Raw genomic sequence first — 24,988 nt, 5'->3', positions numbered from 1 at the left:
AGAGCTACCTGTAGGTCCCATTATGACATTCTGGGGTTCTTAGAGACTTCTTTCAGCATCTTGCGGTCTGCTCTCGGGCTGAACTTTCTGGGGCGGCCTGGCCTGAACAAGTTGGCAGTTGTTTGGAATCTTCTCCACTTGTAGATGATCTTCTGGACAGTCGAATGATTGATTTGAAATTGTTTGGAGATCTTTTTAAATCCCTTCCCAGACTCGCAGGCATCTATAACCTTCTTTCTGAAGGCCTCAGAGAGCTCTTTTGATCTGGGCATGGTGACGCCGCACACTTCAACAACAAAGAGCAAACCAAACTAAATGTCTGAGGTTTAAATAAGACAGGTTCCTCCAAGATCCTCTCTAACGATGTTCTAATCATTTGCACCTGAGCTGGTGCACATGATTCTAATTTTAGGTATTTGAAGTAGTGAGAAATGTAGGGGTGTACTTACTTTTTCCACATGCGAAATTTGCATTTATGTTTATTTAAATTATACAATGGACTACAAAATGTAAATGTTTCATGATATTTGTTGTATTATCCCACCTTTATCTGTCAATATTGTTGAAATGAAGATCAAATAGCTGTATGTTGAAATATGTTGAAAAAGTCAAAACTTTACACGGGGTGTGCTTACTTTTTCACGTGACTGTATATATATATATATACATATGTATGTTGTGCTACAAATTCACCAGAATTTATACTCTGATTGTGTTTTTCTTTTCTGTCGATAACACACTTACTCTCGAACACCTTCCCTCATCGAATCCAATATATTCCCTGTTTTAAATGTCTTTTCCAACTTTCATCCAACTCGCTTGTTCCCAACATGTAATTTCCATGGTAACGATACTCACAGTCATATTCATGCGCGGGCACCGCTGTGATGTGTCCTGCTCGTAGTCTCTCTAGCTTACTGCAGGCTATACCTGGTGGCGCACCTGGCACTCCCTCGGGATGAGCTCACAGCATGGCACCGCGCTCTCGGGAACACTGTCAGAAGCACCTGTTTGCTCGGATCTCTGCGAGGACACTCTCATGACTTCATTTCACTCTCGATGCAATCGATGGAAGGTGCGTCCCGTCTCCTGCTCTACCGTCCCGTAGTGTGTACCGTGCTGAGCTGTTACTGCTTACCGAAAACTACTTTGATTTGCGTTGAGCAGGTGCCGGTGTTCGCGGTGTGGCGATGACGACCTGAGGCTTTGAACGATGTTTAAACCATTTATTAACTGATTTTCATCATATACATCGTTGTGTTAAAAGTTAAATGAAGAAGTAAATCGTAGATTATCTATGTTATTTTTCGAATGTTTAACGAACCATTTTCTGTTCAAAGTAAAACTCTTCCTGGTATTTGCTCACATTGGACCTTACCCTCCAGGCTAGGGAGTCATCGGTTCGCTCCATTCTCCACTCTATTTGTGTTTTGTCGTGAATATTATTTATTCATTATCATTATTTATTTTTCTCTTCGATACCTATGTGGTTTTTATTTATTTATTTATTTATTATCATTGCCTTTGTTTTTATTACTTGCAAAATCTAATATTTTTCAAGTATATTGGTCGGTTGCATTTGTTATTCTGTCTGGCACCTGCCTACAGGTCACAATTCCAAACCGATCGTTACGAAACTTCACCAAGTTGTATAGGTCGTCACAATTGAGAAGCCTATTGATTTTGAGGTCAAAGATCATCTGGAGGTCAAATTTCTAAAATCGCCATTTTTAATCCGATTGACTTGAAAATTGAACAGCATTTGCACATTGAGTCACTGAATTGGGAAACAAACTATTTGTGAGGTCAAAAAGTCAAAGGTCAACTCAAGGTCAAACTTCCAAAATCATCAATTTTCATCTAAATAATCAATTTTCGTTCGATTGACTTGAAAGTTTAACAGCATTTGCACATTGAGTCACTAAATTGGGAAACCAACGATTTTCGAGGTCAAAAGGTCAAAGGTCAACTTAAGGTCAAACTTCCAAAATCATCAATTTTCATCCGATTGACTTGAAAATCTAACAGCATTTGCATAGTGCCTCACTGAATTGGGAAACCAACTATTTTTGAAGTCAAAAGGTCAACTCTAGGTCAAACTTCCAAAATCATCAATTTTCATCTAAATAATCATCAATTTTCATCTGATTGACTTGAAAGTTTAACAGCATTTGCACATTGAGTCACTAAATTAGGAAACCAACTATTTTTGAGGTCAAAAGGTCAAAGGTCAACTCAAGGTCAAACTTCCAAAATCATCAATTTTCATCTAAATAATCATCAATTTTCGTCCGATTGACTTGAAAGTTTAACAGCATTTGCATAGTGCCTCATTTAATTGGGAAACCAACTATTTTTGAGGTCAAAAGGTCAACTCTAGGTCAAACTCCTAAAATAATCAATTTTCATCTGAGAAATTGTCACTTTTCATCCTATTGACCCGAGCTTTGATCAAGCTCGTCAATTTTGATCTTGATGAAATGGACAATTTGCTGAATCAATTGCAACCTTTTTTTCGGGGGGGGGGGGGGCTGTGTATTATCGCACTTATCTCTGTGCCTGTGCAATGGGAACGGGATTCCGTATAAATTGTCAAATTCAGAGCCAAAGTACTGCTAAACTGCAGGTTTGTTTTCCGATTCATGTTCTGATTCGTGTTCAAAATATAACATGGAAATGGAACACAAATGCTAATATTACAATTAATTAATTCAATCATTGTTTATAAACGTGCTCTGCATGACGTCTTCTTGTTTATTTATTTATTAAGATTGCTTTTGTTTTTATTTATTTGTATTATGATTGCCTTTTCTTTGCCAGCATTTGCGTTGCCTCCCCACCTTTCCCTACGTGCGGTTGTTAACCAAATACAGTTCTAATGATCTTCAAGTTTCACTGTAAAGACTTTAATGGATCAAACTTGAAACACTCGGTAGATATGAGTGTCGGACACATATTTAATCCAACTCCCTTTGGAACACATCTTATTTTCCTTCCTCTTTCATTCCTACCACTAAACAATTTGTTTGTTGTCCTCTGACGTTTAGCTCTTCCATGAGCCTCGACATTATAAACTACAGTTCATAGAACACCTCACCACGTGGTCTTGAGAAACAAGGATGTGGGCGGGGACTGCGAGTGGCAAATTTGATTGGTCGAGATGACGTAAAATGCCATAATATTTCGCCCAAGTACTGCTAAACGGAAAGGTTCTGGAAATGCCAAAAATGTGATTTGTATTATACATTGTTCAAGTATATAATTCAATTGAAATAAAGTAAAGATTTACGAGAACGACAATCTTCGACATCACGACGTCAACAGATATGCCTCCGCCCACATTATTACATCATTATAATACATGTACCAAGTTTGGTTTAAATCCATTCAGCTGTTTTCAAGTTATCACATTTTTACCTGACATGACCTCTGACCTTTGAACTTTTGACCCCAAAATTTAATCAGTTAATCGCTACATCATTATACATACCTGTACCAAGTTTGAATTAGATAACTTCGGTCGTTCTCAAGTTATAGACATATAACAGACTTTGACCTCTGACCTTTGACATCGTGACCCCAAAATCGAATCAGTTCATCTTTACCTCATTATAAATACCCGCACCAAGTTTGACTAAGATCCCGTCAGCCGAAGTTATCGCGGTAACAAAAACCTATCACGGATGGACGGACGGACAACCTGAAAACATAATGCCTGCGGCGACTTCGTCAACGGAAGCAAAACAATGTTGTAGGAGAAACCTTTTTTCAGAAGTTTACCGCAGTTGATACAGCATCTTTTACACCACCTTGTTGAAAACGGTACTTTAGTTCTTCGTGCCTGTTGTTTGTGTCCTTTGTAACATCCTCAAAACAGTAAGTTCTTGTTTGGAATGATTTTCAATCTTATTTGAATACCAGACAGATAGAGTAAAAATATTATCGCACTTATCTCTGTGCCTGTGCCTTGGGAACGGGATTCCGTATAAATTGTCAAATTCAGAGCCAAAGTACTGCTAAACTGCAGGGTTGTTTTCCGATTCATGTTGTGATTCGTGTTCAAAATATAACATGTAAATGGAACACAAATGCTAATATTACAATTAATTAATTCAATCATTGTTTATAAACATTTCCTCATTTCATATGAGAAAATGAACTTGCAAGAAAATGATGCGTATTCCTCTCCGTTGGCAATTTCCTCCATTTTATAATTCCTATTTTTTTCTCAAAGCTTTTGCTTCCCATTTGCACAGGCCGACCCAGGTCCAGCTCTACTCAGTCCTCGCAAGGCAGTCTCCATTCTGAAGTAACAAGCTGGAGATCACGGAGCCAAAGGTTTGGAAAATTATTTTTTGTTCCTGGAGACATAAATATAATGTTGTGTAAATCTCTGTTACTACCTGATGTTAACACCCCAAACCAAAGCTACATGATATTAACACACCAAACCAAAGCTACCTGATGTTAACACACCAAACCAAAGCTACCTGATGTTAACACACCAAACCAAAGCTACCTGATATTAACACACCAAACCAAAGCTACCTGATGTTAACACACCAAACCAAAGCTACCTGATATTAACACACCAAACCAAAGCTACCTGATTTTAACACACCAAACCAAAGTGACCTGATATTAACACACCAAACCAAAGCTACCTGATATTAACACACCAAACCAAAGCTACCTGATTTTAACACACCAAACCAAAGCTACCTGATATTAACACACCAAACCAAAGCTACCTGATTTTAACACACCAAACCAAAGTGACCTGATATTAACACACCAAACCAAAGCTACCTGATATTAACACACCGAACCAAAGCTACCTGATGTTAACACACCAAACCAAAGCTACCTGATATTAACACACCGAACCAAAGCTACCTGATGTTAACACACCAAACCAAAGCTACCTGATGTTAACACACCAAACCAAGGCTACCTGATATTAACATACCGAACCAAAGCTACCTGATGTTAACACACCAAACCAAAGCTACCTGATGTTAACACACCAAACCAAAGCTACCTGATATTAACACACCAAACCATAGCAACCTGATATTAACACACCGAACCAAAGCTACCTGATGTTAACACACCAAACCAAAGCTACCTGATATTAACACACCGAACCAAAGCTACCTGATGTTAACACACCGAACCAAGGCTACCTGATATTAACACACCGAACCAAAGCTACCTGATATTAACACACCAAACCATAGCAACCTGATATTAACACACCGAACCAAAGCTACCTGATGTTAACACACCAAACCAAAGCTACCTGATATTAACACACCGAACCAAAGCTACCTGATGTTAACACACCAAACCAAAGCTACCTGATATTAACACACCGAACCAAAGCGACCTGATATTAACACACCAAACCAAAGCTACCTGATAACACACCAAACCAAAGCTACCTGATATTAACACACCAAACCATAGCAACCTGATATTAACACACCAAACCAAAGCTACCTGATGTTAACCCACCAAACCAAAGCTACCTGATATTAACACACCAAACCATAGCAACCTGATATTAACACACCAAACCGTAGCAACCTGATATTAACACACCAAACCAAAGCTACCTGATATTAACACACCAAACCAAAGCTACCTGATGTTAACACACCAAACCAAAGCTACCTGATGTTAACACACCAAACCAAAGCTACCTGATGTTAACACACCAAACCAAAGCTACCTGATGTTAACACACCAAACCAAAGCTACCTGATGTTAACACACCAAACCAAAGCTACCTGATATTAACACCCCGAATCAAAGCTACCTGATATTAACACCCCGAACCAAAGCTACGTGATATTAAGACACCAAACCAAAGCTACCTGATGTTAACACACCAAACCAAAGCTACCTGATGTTAACACACCAAACCAAAGCTACCTGATATTAACACACCAAACCAAAGTTACCTGATATTAACACACCAAACCAAAGCGACCTGATGTTAACACACCAAACCAAAGCTACCTGATATGAACACACCGAACCAAAGCTACCTGATATTAACACACCAACCTAAAGCTACCTGATATTAACACACCGAACCAAAGCTACCTGATATTAACACACCGAACCAAAGCTACCTGCTATTAACACACCAAACCAAAGCGACCTGATATTAACACACCAAACCAAAGCGACCTGGTGTTAACACACCAAACCAAAGCGACCTGATATTAACACACCAAACCAAAGCTACCTGATGTTAACACACCAAACCAAAGCGACCTGATGTTAACACAACACAACCAAACCAAAGCTACCTGATATTAACACCACGAACCAAAGCTACCTGATGTTAACACACCAAACCAAAGCTACCTGATGTTAACACACCAAACCAAAGCTACCTGATATTAACACACCAAACCAAAGCTACCTGATATTAACACACCAAACCAAAGCTACCTGATGTTAACACACCAAACCAAAGCGACCTGATGTTAACACACCAAACCAAAGCGACCTGATATTAACACACAAAAACCAAAGCTACCTGATGTTAACACACCAAACCAAAGCTACCTGATATTAACACACCAAATCAAAGCTACCTGATATTAACACACCAAACCTTAGCTACCTGATATTAACACACCAAACCTTCGCAACCTGATATTAACACACCAAACCTTAGCTACCTGATGTTAGCACACCAAACCAAAGCTACCTGATGTTAACACACCAAACCTTCGCAACCTGATATTAACACACCAAACCTTAGCTACCTGATATTAACACACCAAACCTTCGCAACCTGATATTAACACACCAAACCTTAGCTACCTGATGTTAGCACACCAAACCAAAGCTACCTGATATTAACACACCAAATCAAAGCTATCTGATATTAACACACCAAACCTTAGCTACCTGATATTAACACACCAAACCAAAGCGACCTGATGTTAACACACCAAACCAAAGCGACCTGATATTAACACACCAAACCAAAGCTACCTGATGTTAACACACCAAACCAAAGCGACCTGATGTTAACACAACCAAACCAAAACTACCTGATATTAACACCACGAACCAAAGCTACCTGATGTTAACACACCAAACCAAAGCTACCTGATGTTAACACACCAAACCAAAGCTACCTGATATTAACACACCAAACCAAAGCTACCTGATGTTAACACACCAAACCAAAGCGACCTGATGTTAACACACCAAACCAAAGCGACCTGATATTAACACACAAAAACCAAAGCTACCTGATGTTAACACACCAAACCAAAGCTACCTGATATTAACACACCAAATCAAAGCTACCTGATATTAACACACCAAACCTTAGCTACCTGATATTAACACACCAAACCTTCGCAACCTGATATTAACACACCAAACCTTAGCTACCTGATGTTAGCACACCAAACCAAAGCTACCTGATGTTAACACACCAAACCAAAGCGACCTGATGTTAACACACCAAACCAAAGCGACCTGATATTAACACACCAAACCAAAGCTACCTGATGTTAACACACCAAACCAAAGCGACCTGATGTTAACACAACCAAACCAAAACTACCTGATATTAACACCACGAACCAAAGCTACCTGATGTTAACACACCAAACCAAAGCTACCTGATGTTAACACACCAAACCAAAGCTACCTGATATTAACACACCAAACCAAAGCTACCTGATGTTAACACACCAAACCAAAGCGACCTGATGTTAACACACCAAACCAAAGCGACCTGATATTAACACACAAAAACCAAAGCTACCTGATGTTAACACACCAAACCAAAGCTACCTGATATTAACACACCAAATCAAAGCTACCTGATATTAACACACCAAACCTTAGCTACCTGATATTAACACACCAAACCTTCGCAACCTGATATTAACACACCAAACCTTAGCTACCTGATGTTAGCACACCAAACCAAAGCTACCTGATGTTAACACACCAAACCTTCGCAACCTGATATTAACACACCAAACCTTAGCTACCTGATATTAACACACCAAACCTTCGCAACCTGATATTAACACACCAAACCTTAGCTACCTGATGTTAGCACACCAAACCAAAGCTACCTGATATTAACACACCAAACCTTCGCAACCTGATATTAACACACCAAACCTTAGCTACCTGATGTTAGCACACCAAACCAAAGCTACCTGATGTTAACACACCAAACCAAAGATGTTGATGGTTTACAGGGTTTTTGTGGATTAAGCGAATGCTTCCTGCTTACTCACCTGTGTAAAACCACTTCCTGCCCCTTAAACCACCACAACACCTCCTAACCAAATTACCACACGTGATCCAAATGTGTTTCTCAGAAACCTCTTCACAAAATGTCTTTGATCCTTTTGTTGATTTTGAGCCTTTTGGCTTTAATGTCACATGAACCAACATTGTCAGTGTTGCTTGATGTGACATTGACGTCACATCACATCAAGCAAAATGTGAATAATCATAAATTGTACAGTTCAGACTTTGAAACACACGATAAATGTGTTTGGGAGAGCCACCAGTTTTTTACTAGTTCAATCAGATTTGCCATTATTTACTGGAATTGGACACAGAATGATACATACTGTGCCTGCTGTCATGTTCTTACTGGATTTATTGAGACATCTCTGCATGAAATGTTAAAATGTCACTGATGACAATGATATCATTGAATTGTGTGTATGGGTAGGGAAAAGGGAAGATGCGGTATGAGGTGTTGTTGGGGGTAGGGGATAGAGTTGGCTTTAGGGGTTGGGGTGGGGGTTAGGGCTGACAGTAGGCGTGTGGGTTGGTGGTATGAGTGGGGGTTGGGGTTAGGGGTTGGGGTTGATGGTAGGTGTTGTGGTTGGGGTAGGGTTGGGCGTTGGTGGTAGGGGTGGGGGTTTGTTGTAGGAGTGGGGGTTGGTGTGTGGTAGAGGGGGTTGGTGGGTGTTAGGGGTTGTGGTTGGCGGTAGGGTGTGGTGGTCGGGTGGGGGTTGGTGGTAGGGTGTGGTGGTCGGGTGGGGGTTGGTGGTCGGTGTTGGGGTTGGGGGTAGGGTTGGGCGTTGGTGGTAGGGTGTGGTGGTCGGGTGGGGGTTGGTGGTAGGGTGTGGGTTGATGGTAGGTGTTGAGGTTGACAGTAGGGGTTGGTGGTCGGGTGGGGGTTGGTGGTAGGGTGTGGGTTGGTGTAGGGGTGTGGGTTGATGGTAGGTGTTGAGGTTGGCAGTCGGGGTTGGTGGTCGGGTGGGTGTTGGTGGTCGGTGTTGGGGTTGGGGTAGGGTTGGGCGTTGGTGGTAGGGGTGGGGGTTTGTTGTAGGGGTGGGGGTTGGTGTGTGGTAGAGGGGGTTGGTGGGTGTTAGGGGTTGTGGTTGGCGGTAGGGTTGAGGTACGGTTGGGGGTTGGAGTGGGGGTGTGGGTTGGGGGTAGAGTAGAGTAGAGTAGAGGTTAGGGGTGGGTTTTGGGTGTATTTAATTTTTTTTTACCAGTTTTGTTTTAACCCATGCCTGTTTTGCGTAAACCTGGAATGCACGTGTGTTTACGGCAGCACCTTGAATCTAGATGACGACTCTCTATGGCTCGCTCGAGTGACCCGACAGTTTAAAAAGGTCGCCGATCCCGATGGGGAGGTCACCTTGTCAGCATTCTGCGAGGCACTGGGACTCAAAGAGGTATCAACAAATATATTGTTCTACAAAAATGAGCATATTTAGGTACATTCAGGATGCTCAAACGCATTACGGTATTTACTATACCACACCACACTCTGTATGACATGATATTGTTGCGGTATATCAGCACTTCCGTACTCGAGGTACGTACTCGGACCTGCAACCACTACAGACGGGACACCGAGTTTAACGTCTATCCGAGTGATGTCATTCTGCCAGGTCCTCTGTGCTATTTGGTGAAGTGTCTGATGTACACTTTGTGACAAATGAACAAAATCTTGGAATTCGATTTCCTGCTACCGGTATCCATAGTTGTGTTTATTCCATTTTATAAAAACACGAATTATTCATGAATACCTGGATATTCCTCCATTAACGAACTTGTTCCCCATTTTCCACACAACTACCCCCCAATTGAACCTGCTGCTTCAAACGGTGAAGTCTTTTTTCGCCAAACGCTTCTTCTTCCTCTTTGACTCCGATGACAATGGAAAGCTGAGTTTGGATGAAATTCTCCGAGCACTGAACCTCCTCGTCCATGGCTCAACCAATGACAAGCTCGCTTTCCTCTTCGAAGTTTACGACATCGATGGTGAGTGGGATTGTGAGAGAGGACAGGTCGGGCTATTCCAGGTGTAATCAAAAATGAAATCGACACCGATACCTGCAGAAAAACGTTGGAAGAGCTTCTTTTTTTTCTTTTCTTTTTTTTACATAAAACACAAACGACACATGTAAGACACCTTCTGCCACGTACACGGCCTAGCGCAATGGGTGGAATGTACGTGTTCTGACATGAAACCATTAAGGAATATTTCTATCTGCGTTTTCCTGCACCTTGTGAGTATTCAGGGTTTGACATGTGTGAGCATGTTACATCTACACATGTGTGAGCATGTTACATCTACACATGTGTGAGCATGTTACATCTACATTTGCTGCAGAAAAGGAAATCGCATTTGGTGGTTCAACAAAGTTTGACATCAATGAGAACGACATTGACATTACGAGACGAGGGATAAACCAGCCCCACATGTAGGACGCAAACATGGAGTCACAGCATCATTTTAATGATATATATATATACTTCTTCACTCTTTCATTCGTCTTTTCTCCCGCCTCTGGCACAAACTCCCTCACTCCCTTCAATCCCACTCCTCCCTCCAGGTCTTTAAAACAGCTGTTCACCACCATCTCTTATCTTCCCCCATCCAAAACCTTGATCTTTTCTACCCCTGCTAATTCACCCCAGATACACTTTTTTGAAATACCGACTTCTTTCCTGGAAGTCCTTGCAGTGTCCTTGTGTTTTTTTTTACCTCTCCCCCACCCCCTCCCATGCGTCCTCCCCCCAAACCCTTTCCCTCCCACAGATCTCCCTGTTCTCTGCTGTTGTACATGTGTGCTTCCCTCTCTCCCAATCTTTTCTCCCGCTCCCTTTATCATATGTTTTGTTTGACCGATTGTTTTTTTTTTGTGATTGATGTTAACTCTTACACGAGTCTCGATCTTGTATACAAAAATAAATAAATAAATAAAGTATATTTAGGTGTGTATGTGCATATCTACCATATAAAACACAATATCAGTTTGTATAGAGATGTCTGTCCCACTTCATAAGGGTAGGTTTTAAAGGCCAATCTTTTAACACGAATATATATATACTAGCGGGGTCACCCGTGGGATTCCCACGGGTGACCCCGCAAGTTTGCATTGACGTTCGTCGATGGACTCGTTCGCCCGTCTCATTCGTTTTCTTGCTGCATCCTGTTCAAGTCTGCGTTCCTCATCGATCGTCTCATTCATTTTGGAAATAGAAGTTTCCACGCAGCGCATGAATTGTCACGATCCTCAAGAGGAATTTGTCTCGTAATCATCAAATGATAAATGGCAAGTAAATTATATTGTGGAAAATTAAAGATTTCAAATAAACCTATTTAAAGTGTATTCGCACATAACTAATTTTAAAAAACGAAGAAATATCTCTCGGTAATTTCCTGAAACATATTTTACTTCCGGCTAATAATGTTGAATTAAATAAAAACGAAGAAATATATGTCGGCATCATTGTTGACGTTTTTGTGACGACTGTCATCAAACGAAAAAGTAATATATCTTAACGGAAAAGCAAAAGCGAATTTTTAATATATATCGACACGTTGCCGTCGGTGTCATGTTGGGCGGTGTATGATACACCATGACGCGATTTTTAAAAATATATCTCTGCATTTTCCCGCGTGTGTGGAATGTTCTCAATTATTGCTGACACCGAGTCCAAAACCATCGATAAAAATGAAATCATATGGTGAGTTAGATTGGAGATAAAGGCGTGAGAGAGACTCAATGGCCTTGAAGTTGAAGTTACAGGCGTTTGAGAATTCATTTCGTTCTATAAACGGCAACTTTCATTGGATTTCCTTCCCGTTTTTTTTCAACCGAGTCGAAAACTATGTTAGCGACTGTGAAAAATGAAATGATATATCGAATTTTTAATATGTATCGACACGTTGCCGTCGGTGTCATGTTAGGCGGTGTATGAGTGGAATGTTCTCAATTATTGCTGACACCGACTCTAAAACCATCGATAAAAATGAAATCATATGGTGAGTTAGATTGGAGATAAAGGCGTGAGAGAGACTCAATGGCCTTGAAGTTACAGGCATTTGAGAATTCATTTCGTTCTATAAACGGCAACTTTCATCGGATTTTCTTCTCGTTTTTTTTCAACCGAGTCTAAAACTATGTTAGCGACTGTGAAAAATGAAATGATATATCGAATTTAAAATAGATATCGACACATTGCCGTCGGTGTCATGTTGGGCGGTGTATGATACACCATGACGCGATTTTAAAAAATATATCTCTGCATTTTCCCGCGTGTGTGGAATGTTTGTGGAAAATTAAAGATTTCAAATAAACCTATTTAAAGTGTATGCGCACATAACTAATAAAAAAAACGAAGAAATATCTCTCGGTAATTTCCTGAAACATATTTTACTTCCGGCTAATATGTTGAATGAAATAAAAACGAAGAAATATATGTCGGCATCATTGTTGACGTTTTTGTGACGACTATCATCAAACGAAATAGTAATATATCATAACGGAAAAGCAAAAGCGAATTTTTAATATATATCGACACATTGCCGGCGGTGTCATGTTGGGCGGTGTATGATACACCATGACGCGATTTTAAAAAATATATCTCTGCATTTTCCCGCGTGTGTGGATTGTTCTCAATTATTGCTGACACCGAGTCTAAAAGTAAAACCATCGATAAAAATGAAATCATATGGTGAGTTAGATTGGAGATAAAGGCGTGAGAGAGACTCAATGGCCTTGAAGTTACAGGCCTTTGAGAATTCATTTCGTTCTATAAACGGCAACTTTCATCGGATTTTCTTCCCGTTTTTTTTCAACCGAGTCTAAAACTATGTTAGCGACTGTGAAAAATGAAATGATTTATCGAATTTGATTTGAAATAAAACTGGGGGAGAGCAAGACACCACGGGCCTACAAAACAGGACTCAAAGCTATGCGAGTTAATAAAATGGTGGATATTTGTTTATAGCCACTCCCAGAATGGGTGGAGCTATGGGTGGAGCTACTCTGCAAACCGAGTAAGCCACACCCCGGACAGACACCCAACAGATAGACAGACAGACAGACAGAATCATCTACGGCTATTATAATATAGATATATATATATATATATATATATATATATATATATATATATATATACAGTGCTTCAAAAAGATGGACCCAATTTCAAAGCAGTATATTTCACGATGGCAACATGTTACAATTACACAAAAAGTTACAAACGGTTTAATGAGTTATCAAGTTTTACTAACCATTTTATAAATGCTCTATGTGCCCTCCACCTGCTGCAAGGACAACACCGAGACGATAGTTGAATTCATCCCAAAGGTCTCTCAGAGTGTCTTCTTTCAATGAAGTCACCGCTGCCATGATTCTGTTTTTGAGTTCATCCAGATTAGTTGCTAATGGTGGCACAAAAACACAGTCTTTGACGTATCCCCACAAGAAAAAGTCGCAGGGTGTAATGTCTAGGGATCTTGGGGGCCAAGAGTGTAGCGCCAAGTCTTGGGGTCCCGTGCGACCTATCCAACGTTGAGGCAGTGTGTCATTTAGAAAACGTCGAACCTGCAGGTGCCAATGTGGTGGTGCTCCGTCTTGCAGAAAAATGAAGTCATCGGAATCTTCATTAAGTTGTGGAAAGAGCCAGTTCTGCAGCATTTCGAGGTAGGTTTGCCCCGTAACTGTTTTTCCCTCGAAAAAGAAAGGGCCATAAACCTTTATTTGAGAAACGGCACAAAACACGTTCACTTTCGTGGAATCACGCTCATGCTCTACAGTTTCGTGTGGATTCTCTAGTCCCCATATGCGCACATTGTGACGGTTAACTTTACCGCTTAGATGAAACGTTGCTTCATTACTAAAAATCAAACGCGGTAAGAAGCTGTCGTCTTCCATGTTCTGTAACATTGCATCACTAAATTCTCCACGCTTTCCTTTGTCACTTGTACGAAGAGCCTGTACCAGTTGCAACCGGTATGGCCTCAGGATTAAACGTCGCCTTAACACACGCCAGACAGTCGTATGAGGGATCACAAGTTCTCGGGTGGCACGACGAGTGGACTTGCGCGGGCTACGCAGAAAACTCTCTTGAATTCTTCTCACGTTTTCCTCTGAAGTGCGTGGTCGCCCTGGGCTCTTCCCCTTACATAAACAGCCTGTTTCCTCAAATTGTCGGTACCAACGCCGAATGCTCTTTGGCATTGGCGGATCAATGCCAAAACGCCGTTGAAACGCACGCTGCACCGCAATTATGGTCTTGCTGAAATGCAGAACGCAAAACGCCTTGTGTTGCGGGGTCGCCATCTTGCGAACGACTGAGGCTAGAGGCTGTTGGTGCGCTGGGAGAGCCATCTAGCGGTGGTCATTTGAAACTCTATGCCCTGCCCTTTCAAGTGGTAAGAGGTTCATTTATGGGCGGTTCGTGGTTGCAGAGATATAGCGATTTCAAATCGGGTCCATCTTTTTGAAACACCCTGTATATATATATATATATATATATATATTGTTACAGACACGACTTTGATGTTAAGGTGGGCCGAGCGGAATGGCCGTCGTGTCCGCACAAATTACCCGATTGTACTCGAACGTCGACGAAGCCGCGCTACGCTGGCTCAATAGGAAAGAGAAGACACCCGGCTGGGTTATAATGACACAATACGACACCAGGGGTTCAGTTCTCAAGACCTCCGGAGGAGGTTATATTAAGGCGGAAGGTTAGATTACAACTACAAGAGGTACATCATAGGAAGACAGGCACTTAGACACAACCTTATATTATTCCCGACAGACCACAGAGAAACAGGACAAAAACTGACTCACACGGGGATTGATGGCTAGGAAAGCGGGTATTCGATGGCCAGCACAAGGTGCACCTTGTGCTCAGGGACAGGATGGCGCGGCCCAAAATATGCAGGAGGTCTCTCAGCGCTCGAGGTGGCGTCTTGTCGTCTCAAGCTGGGGGCGCATCTGACGTCACGTCCGGCAAGCGGCTGCGTATATCCGGCGGGGAGTGACACGCCCTCGGCTCGTTAGCTCCGCCCAGATGGAATCGGTCCGCCCTTCTTATTGGGTGCGGGGGGGGGTTTACCAGGCTCCGCCCTTGACGAGGAGCTGACAGCCAGCCCCTTCGTGGTAACCCCGTGGGGCGCATGGATAATGGCGGCTAACCGAGCCGGAGGGAGGACGCACACTCCCCGCGCGCGCCGTTGTTGTAGTTGTTGTTGTAGCTGTAGTTGTTGTTGTTGTTGTTGTAGCTGTAGTTGTTGTTGTTGTTGCTGTAGTTGTTGTTGTTGTTGTTGTAGCTGTAGTTGTTGTTGTTGTTGTTGTAGCTGTAGTTGTTGTTGTTGTTGTTGTTTGGGGAAGAAGATGGGAGGAGGTATGGGAAGGTCCTAAACTCACTACTGGTGCCATATAATCACATTCTGGTGCAACGAAGAGTCATAATTAATGGAAACGAGGCCTTAACTGACATAGATTAAGAATAACTAGGAAGATGTCCGAAAGTTGTCTACGTGTGGTGCGGTGGACCTGGGCACGACATTTAATGGGGGAATAAGGGGAAGGTCGGCTCTACTGATTGTTATTTACATGCAATGGGACTAGGGAATGGGGGACTGGGGAAAGTTGGGGAGTATTGGAGAAAATAGGGGAATATTTACAAGCGGATATGGAGGCCAAATTCCATATTCGCAACATTGCACCCTTCTCTACCCTCGGGGCGTCCCGACCCGATAAATTTTTACCTACTTTAGTGTGGCACGCAATGTAGTTCCCTCTACTATTAACTCTACCCTGAGTGCGACAGTTTTACAGATATTCACAAATGAGTAAATATGTCCCCCTGCGACGTTGCACCCTTCTCCTCACAGAAACACACCCACAGGATAACCGAATCCGGAAAGAATTCTCAAACTAAACATACAGCCGGTAGGGAGCATTATTTACAAGACTACGCTGCTATTTACACTACGATCCAGGACCTGTTTTTGGAGGGACACATGCAGATGTTATGCATAGAGAGAGAGCGCGCTTGCCAACATCGATACACCAACCCACGAGTGCTCTGTGGCCGACGGCCTTTAATAACGTGCAGAGCACCCTTTCCCAGCATCAAAAGCACCACCCCACCACACAGTCAGCACCATCCGGTGCAGTCACCATTGTTCATTGGTATAAAAATAAATTCGACAACCCCTAACCCTGCAGGTGTCTCTTGCTCTTCTTGTGGTGCACTTGGTGGTAACTAAAAGTGGTTCACCTGTATGGCATAGGTGCCACGTTGACCCATAGGTCCATCCCCGGGTGGTGCTTGGCCGCAAACGAACTGCGGTCCATTGTGGGTGGCCACAAACATTGCGGTCCATATGGTGTATCGATCCCGGCAGCAAACAGCGAAAGTGCAGGCCCACAACTGCGCAGCCAGCACCTCTCTCTCCTCTCTCTCTACCCCAAAGCCAGATCCTCGGAGGTGGGAGACAAAAGAAGCAGACAAGTGAGTAAGGTGGTAAGGGCGCAAAAGTGCACGCAATACAAGATGATGCACACTGGGGGCACATGGGAACCAGGTGAGACAGGTACGTTCCTATCGTACGCCCCCCCCCCCACCAGGTAACCTACATGGCCCCTCCCTTACCCCTTACTGTATCCACAAAACACAACACTACCCATAAACATCTACTTTACAAATCGACAAACATCCCTACTGTCTTCCCCGTTCCTCCCATAAACCAAATTCGTCTTCTCTCCCTCCTAACCAATCAAATTTGCCATTTTCAACTCTCATCAACATTTGCCATCTCCAACTCAACATCAAAATTTGCCATCACCAATTCATCATCAGTCCCTCCTAGGGAGGGAGAGATGGAATCACCCCAATGTCTCATCCACGTCGTGATGCGTCTCACAAATCCTCACAGCAATCTCATTTCCTGCACAAAACAAAGAAAACACAGGTGTGGAGTCATCATCATCACCACAGGTAAGTGGCTGCGTATGGTGCGACAGGTTCATCAATCCTAACTATCTCCTAAATGACTTTAACAACTTTACACTACCCGGGGTCTTTCTCCGGCCAAACCATTGGCCCTCTTACACTATGGGTTCTAAAAACCAATTCCCATTGGCCAAACTGTGGTGCTCTTCAATTTGGGGTCTCACTCCCCCGATTCATCTCCCGGTGCCCTCGCACAATTTCTGGGCTGTGGCGTGTACCTCTCCCAGTGGGTCTACCCACCTGCACACCTCCACCACTGCGGTTGCCTCCGAGCTTACCTGCTCCTTACCCTAACCTATCTACCTGGGGAAGGCCCTCTGGCGCTCTCCCCACTCCGTGCCCTCTCTGGCACTGGGCTACCCGGGTCCATCCTCCGGATCCTCGGGCCCCATCCACAACTCTACCGGCTCCCAGAGCCCACCTGCGGCCTCACCTGGCCGACATCCTCACAGTGGTGGAGTGCCCAACCAACTACACACACTAACAGGCTACACGCCCCGCCATTTCCACAACACTAATGCACCCATTCACAACACCATTCTGCAACCGCACCACAGATGCCAATATCCAACCACAATTTACCTGTACCCTCTACCTAACACTTACACTACCCGCCCCGGGTATCCGTGATGGGGGTCCACTCTTCCCCCATTCACACCTTCGCACCATGCACACCACTCCGTACCACTTACTCCAACTCTCTCCACACACCTGTACTTGCACACCTGTGCTCTCACACCTGGTGCCACCTGCACCCTTCTCTCCCCAAGCGCATTCGCGCTGATCCACACACTCACTACTCATACACTGCTCCACACACCTGTCCAGTTGCACACCTGTGCAATCACACCTGTTCAATTCTCACACACACGGCATCATCTCAGCTAACTACTCCCTTCTGAAACTTGCGCTTCCCAGTCGTCCCTTTAAACTATTGCGCTCCCTCGTCATTATCATCCATACTAATCTACCTGCGTCCCCACTACAGGTATCAGTCACTAACTAATCTTAACGTTACCTAATGTCATCTTCTAGATCCCTACACACAATATCCTAACCCACCCGGGCTAGTTTTCACTGCCATACACCCCTTAATCTATTGCTCCTTTGCCCCCCCTTGTGAGGGATGGTGGATTTGCCATCCCACCACATCGGGGGTCTCTCACTACCAATTTTGCACATCAAATTTCAACAAATCAAAAATTTGCCAATCACTACCCATCATCTGCCAATCACTACTGCCAATCCCTTGCCAATCATCAAATTTTGTTTTTCTCTAATTTTGGGTCCAAAACACTAACCTCATCACCCAGTCTACTCACTACTGCCTCTCGGTGCGCCAATTCCTGTCCAAAGCCTGGCTTCGTAAAGCCAAGCAATGGATGCTGGTTGTTTTGTGCCAGCGGCTGGATGCGTCCGGCACTCGGTGCAGGGACGGGGGCTTACCCGTGCCGAGATCCCACGCACCACCTCGGCGTGGAGCCATCCAATGCCCCGATCTCGACCTGCCGGCACGTCTCACCAAAAAGTGGTCGCCATGACGACCCTTTCTATCGGGCTGCCAGCTCCGCCTAGTGGAGCCTGGACGCGGCCGTTCAAAGCGAGGCCCGGCACGCACCGAGGGCCCGATTCGGCTATAAGTCGTTCTAAACTCTACCCCGTCTAACGTCGATGCTTCACCTGCATGCTTACATCCCGCAGCCCGTTCCTTGCTCACACATCCAGCCGTTTCCATGCCCCTCGTACCGTTCCTTACACACCCAGGTACACCCATTCCACTCACCGCCTTGGTCACACACCTGACCACCGAACACTTTGGCACACACTCGTTGGTAGCACACCTCACCAATACACCTCTTCGCGCCCCCTCCTCGGTCACCTCCTCTGTGACAATCACAGGTGTGCTCTCATTCGCACACCCACTCACGTGCCTCACCACCAACTCCAGCGTGCATTCCCACTCACGCTCTACCATTCCAGGTGTGCATCCTTCCATCCCAGGTGTACATCCTCGTTCACCTGTCACAACTAACTCACGCTCCATGTCACTCCCACTACTTTCACCTCCATTCTTGACAACGCACTCACCCTTACTCTTGACAGCACACTCTTTCCCCATGCACCTGTCCGTCACACACCTTTCTCGCGCACACTCTCCCGTTACACCCTCTGTAACACTCACCACAGGTGGACACTCTTCCTTACTTCTGACAGCGCACTCTTTCCTCATGCACCTGTCCGTCACACACCTTTCTCGCGCACACTCTCCCGTTACACCCTCCGTAACACTCACCACAGGTGGACACTCTTCCTTACTTCTGACAGCGCACTCTTTCCTCATGCACCTGTCCGTCACACACCTTTCTCGCGCACACTCCTGCGCACACTCTCCCGTCACACCCTCTGTAACACTCACCACACCGCGCTTCCATGTGCTCCCTCGCACACACGCTACGACCGACTCACTCTCGCCAGCACACTCACTCCTTGGCACGCACTTTTTCCTCACACACCCCAGAGTCGGACTTTCTTGCACACCTCCATTTTCGCACACCAGACCTGTCGCACACTTCACCCACGGCCTCTCACGAACACCCGGGTCTATCTCGACCCCCAAGCCTCTTAAATCACCTGGCGCATCATACGCACGACCATATTGGTCACCACTTACACCGGGTCCTCTTCCTCTTCGCTTCTCCTCCATCACCTGCGAATCCCTCATCCGGTTAATGAGCACATCATCACGATCCAAACACAGACTTTGGACCAATTCTTTTATCTCCTCTTTTATCTCTTTCTTATCCCCTCTCCGTCGCTTCTTAATTTCGCTCATCCCTTCTTCCACTTCTTCTAATTTTTGCTTCATCTCTTTTATTCCCCGGTACGTCTCCTCAAGCTCGTCCTCCAAGGCTACCTTGACCGTTTCCATGTGCGTCCTCACCTGCCGGTCCTTCGTCTCCATTACCTCTATCACCTCGTCCAACCTCGTTGTCAGTCCCTCACGTACCATCTGACATTCCCTCTTTGTCGCTATCAAGTCGTTTTTAATTTCTTTTTGTGTCGCCTTTAAACCTCCTAATACCGCAGTGTTCCTTTGAACCTGCTCCACTAACTCCGTCTGTCCCACCGTCAGCTGCTCCACCTCCTGCGTCAGGTCCTCTATGCCCCCTTGTAACTTTACAGTCCCCTTTCTCACCTCCTTCTCCATGTGCTCCTTACAGTGCCTCACCTCCTCGCGCACTCCTCCGACCTCCTCACTCACTCCTCTTCTGATCTCCTCTCCCATCACTTGCATCTCCTGCCCAGATGCCACCCTCATCTGCTCCATTTCCTCCCTGTGAGCATCCAGTTTGGTTTCTACCCCCATTCTGACCCCCTCTATCTGCTGCCCCATTTGGTTAACTTCCCTTTCCGCTTGGTCCCTCATGTCCCTCAATTTGCCTTCCATACTGTTTTCTAACCCCTCTAACCCTTTTTGCATCCCTTCCATTTGATTCTCTTGAGCGGCCATTCTGTTTTCTACCCCCGTTAACCCATGTTTCACTCCCTCTATCTGATTCTCTTGAGCGGCCATTCTGTTTTCTACCCCCGTTAACCCATGTTTCACTCCCTCTATCTGATTCTCTTGAGCGGCCATTCTGTTTTCTACCCCCGTTAACCCATTCTTTACTTCTTTTATCCCGTTGTCTAACTCCTCAAAATTATTGTCTAACTTCTCAATTTTCTTGTCTAACTCCTCAAAATTATTGTCTAACTTCTCACTGGTACCCCTCGCTTCGTCCCTCATTACCCCCATTTGGTTTCCCATTACCCCCATTTGGCCCTCCAATCGCTCACCCTGAGCATCCATCCGGTTCCCCATTCTGTTTGCCATTTCTTCATTATTCTGGGCCATAAGGGCCTTCATTTGTATAAAAAAAAGGCCCCAATCCATCGGGGGCGCTGCCACGGTCGCTGGCGCGGTGATCAGCGAGGCGCCATTTTGCGCGCCCGCTTCTTCGTGCGTGACGGCGCTATTTTGCGAACCTGCCGCCCTCACTGCTTCGCTCTCCTCCTGTCCCTCATTTTGGTCCTGGATCGACCCTACCTCACTCTCCTTTACCGGACCCCAGCTGTCTTGATCCGCCATAGCGCGACTTTCAAAATTCGGTTTTTATTTTTTTATTTTCGTAAAACAAATTGAAATTTCGCCGTTATAATTTCGCGCGGGAAACGCGCTCCGAATCGATTTTCCCTCCCAAAATTTGGGCCTAACTAATTTAGTCCCGGGTTCGAATTCCACTCCTCGACACCAATTGTTACAGACACGACTTTGATGTTAAGGTGGGCCGAGCGGAATGGCCGTCGTGTCCGCACAAATTACCCGATTGTACTCGAACGTCGACGAAGCCGCGCTACGCTGGCTCAATAGGAAAGAGAAGACACCCGGCTGGGTTATAATGACACAATACGACACCAGGGGTTCAGTTCTCAAGACCTCCGGAGGAGGTTATATTAAGGCGGAAGGTTAGATTACAACTACAAGAGGTACATCATAGGAAGACAGGCACTTAGACACAACCTTATATTATTCCCGACAGACCACAGAGAAACAGGACAAAAACTGACTCACACGGGGATTGATGGCTAGGAAAGCGGGTATTCGATGGCCAGCACAAGGTGCACCTTGTGCTCAGGGACAGGATGGCGCGGCCCAAAAGATGCAGGAGGTCTCTCAGCGCTCGAGGTGGCGTCTTGTCGTCTCAAGCTGGGGGCGCATCTGACGTCACGTCCGGCAAGCGGCTGCGTATATCCGGCGGGGAGTGACACGCCCTCGGCTCGTTAGCTCCGCCCAGATGGAATCGGTCCGCCCTTCTTATTGGGTGCGGGGGGGGTTTACCAGGCTCCGCCCTTGACGAGGAGCTGACAGCCAGCCCCTTCGTGGTAACCCCGTGGGGCGCATGGATAATGGCGGCTAACCGAGCCGGAGGGAGGACGCACACTCCCCGCGCGCGCCGTTGTTGTAGTTGTTGTTGTAGCTGTAGTTGTTGTTGTTGTAGCTGTAGTTGTTGTTGTTGTTGCTGTAGTTGTTGTTGTTGTTGTAGCTGTAGTTGTTGTTGTTGTTGTTGTAGCTGTAGTTGTTGTTGTTGTTGTTGTTTGGGGAAGAAGATGGGAGGAGGTATGGGAAGGTCCTAAACTCACTACTGGTGCCATATAATCACATTCTGGTGCAACGAAGAGTCATAATTAATGGAAACGAGGCCTTAACTGACATAGATTAAGAATAACTAGGAAGATGTCCGAAAGTTGTCTACGTGTGGTGCGGTGGACCTGGGCACGACATTTAATGGGGGAATAAGGGGAAGGTCGGCTCTACTGATTGTTATTTACATGCAATGGGACTAGGGAATGGGGGACTGGGGAAAGTTGGGGAGTATTGGAGAAAATAGGGGAATATTTACAAGCGGATATGGAGGCCAAATTCCATATTCGCAACAATATATATATATATATATATTTGCATATTATATATATATCAGAGAGTACGCTAGTACTCTCTATGTAGTGTTACGTGTTCCTCCCCGACCTCCTGGTCTCGGTATACCTCCGAACCCCGGGGGGAGCCACGGCAGAAAAAATATATTATTCTGTGTCGAAATCAATAAGGAAACCACACCAATGGTTATGAACAAACCAATAATATATTATAAATCACCCAGGAATAACATTACCACAAATAACAATTGAGAGTGCACTCTCTATACCATCCGCTAGCATGCATAAGGTAACTCACAGTGTTCCAGGTGAGTGGAAAGAACCTTCCCCAATGTCTCTATATTCCCGTCTTCGAGCTCAGAGTTGGTCCCCTCCAGTGATCAACGGAACGATGTCGACTCTAAACCAGAATCTCGTTCCGAGGGCAGACACAGGCACGCCGCCCAAAACGGCACCAAGGCGCACGCGGCCCAAAGCGGAGAAAAGGGTCACGTGGTTAAAGTGGCACAAAGGCGCACTCACGGCAACTGGGAAATCCAAAGGCCCCCTCCAGGTACGAACTTTCACTGTTCATGGTCGGCGAGCCGCAAAGTAATTGTCAGAAGCCTCGGTGCACACACACACCACAGATACGTCTGAACGCGGTGGAAACGGTTGACGAAGCAAGGAAAGTTTGCTCGACGCGCGAAGCGCACGAGTCAAAATGGCGGACGGCTCGTACTTGAGACGTAATCACACGACGATGGTTCCTCCGAATCCAACGCCAACCTGACACGCAGGTTTGATCAGTCACAGCGATAACAACTCTATCGCGGAATCCCTTTCCAGGAAACCCAACGTTCACTCGTGTCTCTTGCTCGACAACGTTCGATCCAGAACGCAAAGCAACCAGCTTCTTCTCCGACTTTTCTCACCGCCTCCTCTTCTTCACCTCCTCCGGTTCTAATTTAAAACATTAATTCCTTTTACCTTTTAAAAACAGTTCATGAACAATAAACCTTTGGAAGACAATAATAGTTCGTAGAATCAGAAATATTTCAAGTGGAGGAAAACCCAAACAACGGAAGTGACGAATCCGTAACAGTAGGGATGGCGTGGAAAAAAATGTCGCTCCCATCTGCTACATAGAAAACTAAAGTTGGATTATCTTCTTTAAAAACTCACTTAGGCTACATATGAGAGCCTACCTGGTCTGTTCAGCTGATTGTCGAGGTGGGGATCACTTTTCAGTTCTCCAGACCAAGGCAAAAGCAAAATAAAGCGAAAAACCGGGATTTAATCTTCTTGTTCATGATAATAAAATAATAATAATAATAATAATAATAATAATCTTCTTTTTCAGACGGCATATTTCTGAGCAGCCTCTATCAATGGCAATGATTCTGCTACCATTCGATAGAGTTTTACTTCCTGCAACATCCTTTGGTATTATAATTCTCGTAGCTTGAAAGGATTCCTCGAAATGGACGGAAAAGTACATTCCTGTGTAAAACTACATTCCTATCTCTATATTATAATAGCCGTAGATGATTCTGTCTGTCTGTCTGTCTATCTGTTGGGTGTCTGTCCGGGGTGTGGCTTACTCGGTTTGCAGAGTAGCTCCACCCATAGCTCCACCCATTCTGGGAGAGGCTTCATATAAACAAATATCCACCATTTTATTAACTCGCATAGCTTTGAGTCCTGTTTTGTAGGCCCGTGGTGTCTTCCTCTCTCTCCCAGTTTTATTTCAAATCAAATTCGATAAATCATTTCATTTTTCACAGTCGCTAACATAGTTTTAGACTCGGTTGAAAAAAAACGGGAAGAAAATCCGATGAAAGTTGCCGTTTATAGAACGAAATGAATTCTCAAAGGCCTGTAACTTCAAGGCCATTGAGTCTCTCTCACGCCTTTATCTCCAATCTAACTCACCATATGATTTCATTTTTATCGATGGTTTTACTTTTAGACTCGGTGTCAGCAATAATTGAGAACAATCCACACACGCGGGAAAATGCAGAGATATATTTTTTAAAATCGCGTCATGGTGTATCATACACCGCCCAACATGACACCGCCGGCAATGTGTCGATATATATTAAAAATTCGCTTTTGCTTTTCCGTTATGATATATTACTATTTCGTTTGATGATAGTCGTCACAAAAACGTCAACAATGATGCCGACATATATTTCTTCGTTTTTATTTCATTCAACATATTAGCCGGAAGTAAAATATG

General features: G+C 44.5%; 2 protein-coding genes across 3 annotated transcripts in view; one reads left to right on the top strand and one right to left on the bottom strand.

Annotated features, from left to right (window-relative positions):
* Nucleotides 1–1,184, bottom strand: part of ANP32A (acidic nuclear phosphoprotein 32 family member A) — a 149,353-nt gene extending 148,169 nt beyond the window's left edge. Inside the window, exon 1 of the mRNA XM_068106739.2 lies at nt 859–1,184. Within this exon, the coding sequence (XP_067962840.1) occupies nt 859–870 (12 nt within the window). The 5' untranslated portion in view covers nt 871–1,184. The remainder of the gene's footprint in view (nt 1–858) is intronic.
* The window catches only part of NOX5 (NADPH oxidase 5), a 178,373-nt gene continuing 154,335 nt past the window's right edge, over nt 951–24,988 (top strand). The window contains exons 1-4 of one of the 2 annotated variants that reach the window (XM_068106728.2): nt 951–1,075; nt 4,257–4,338; nt 9,572–9,695; nt 10,137–10,287. In XM_068106728.2, coding sequence (XP_067962829.2) covers nt 1,060–1,075; nt 4,257–4,338; nt 9,572–9,695; nt 10,137–10,287 — 373 coding nt within the window. In that variant the 5' untranslated portion in view covers nt 951–1,059. The remainder of the gene's footprint in view (nt 1,076–4,256; nt 4,339–9,571; nt 9,696–10,136; nt 10,288–24,988) is intronic. The other variant, XM_068106729.2, reaches the window with a different exon arrangement.

The sequence above is a fragment of the Myxine glutinosa genome, chromosome 2 (assembly GCF_964187855.1).
Source record: "Myxine glutinosa chromosome 2, kmMyxGlut1.1, whole genome shotgun sequence".
Lineage (NCBI taxonomy): Eukaryota > Metazoa > Chordata > Myxini > Myxiniformes > Myxinidae > Myxine > Myxine glutinosa.
This window is presented reverse-complemented; position numbering and strand designations above follow the sequence as displayed.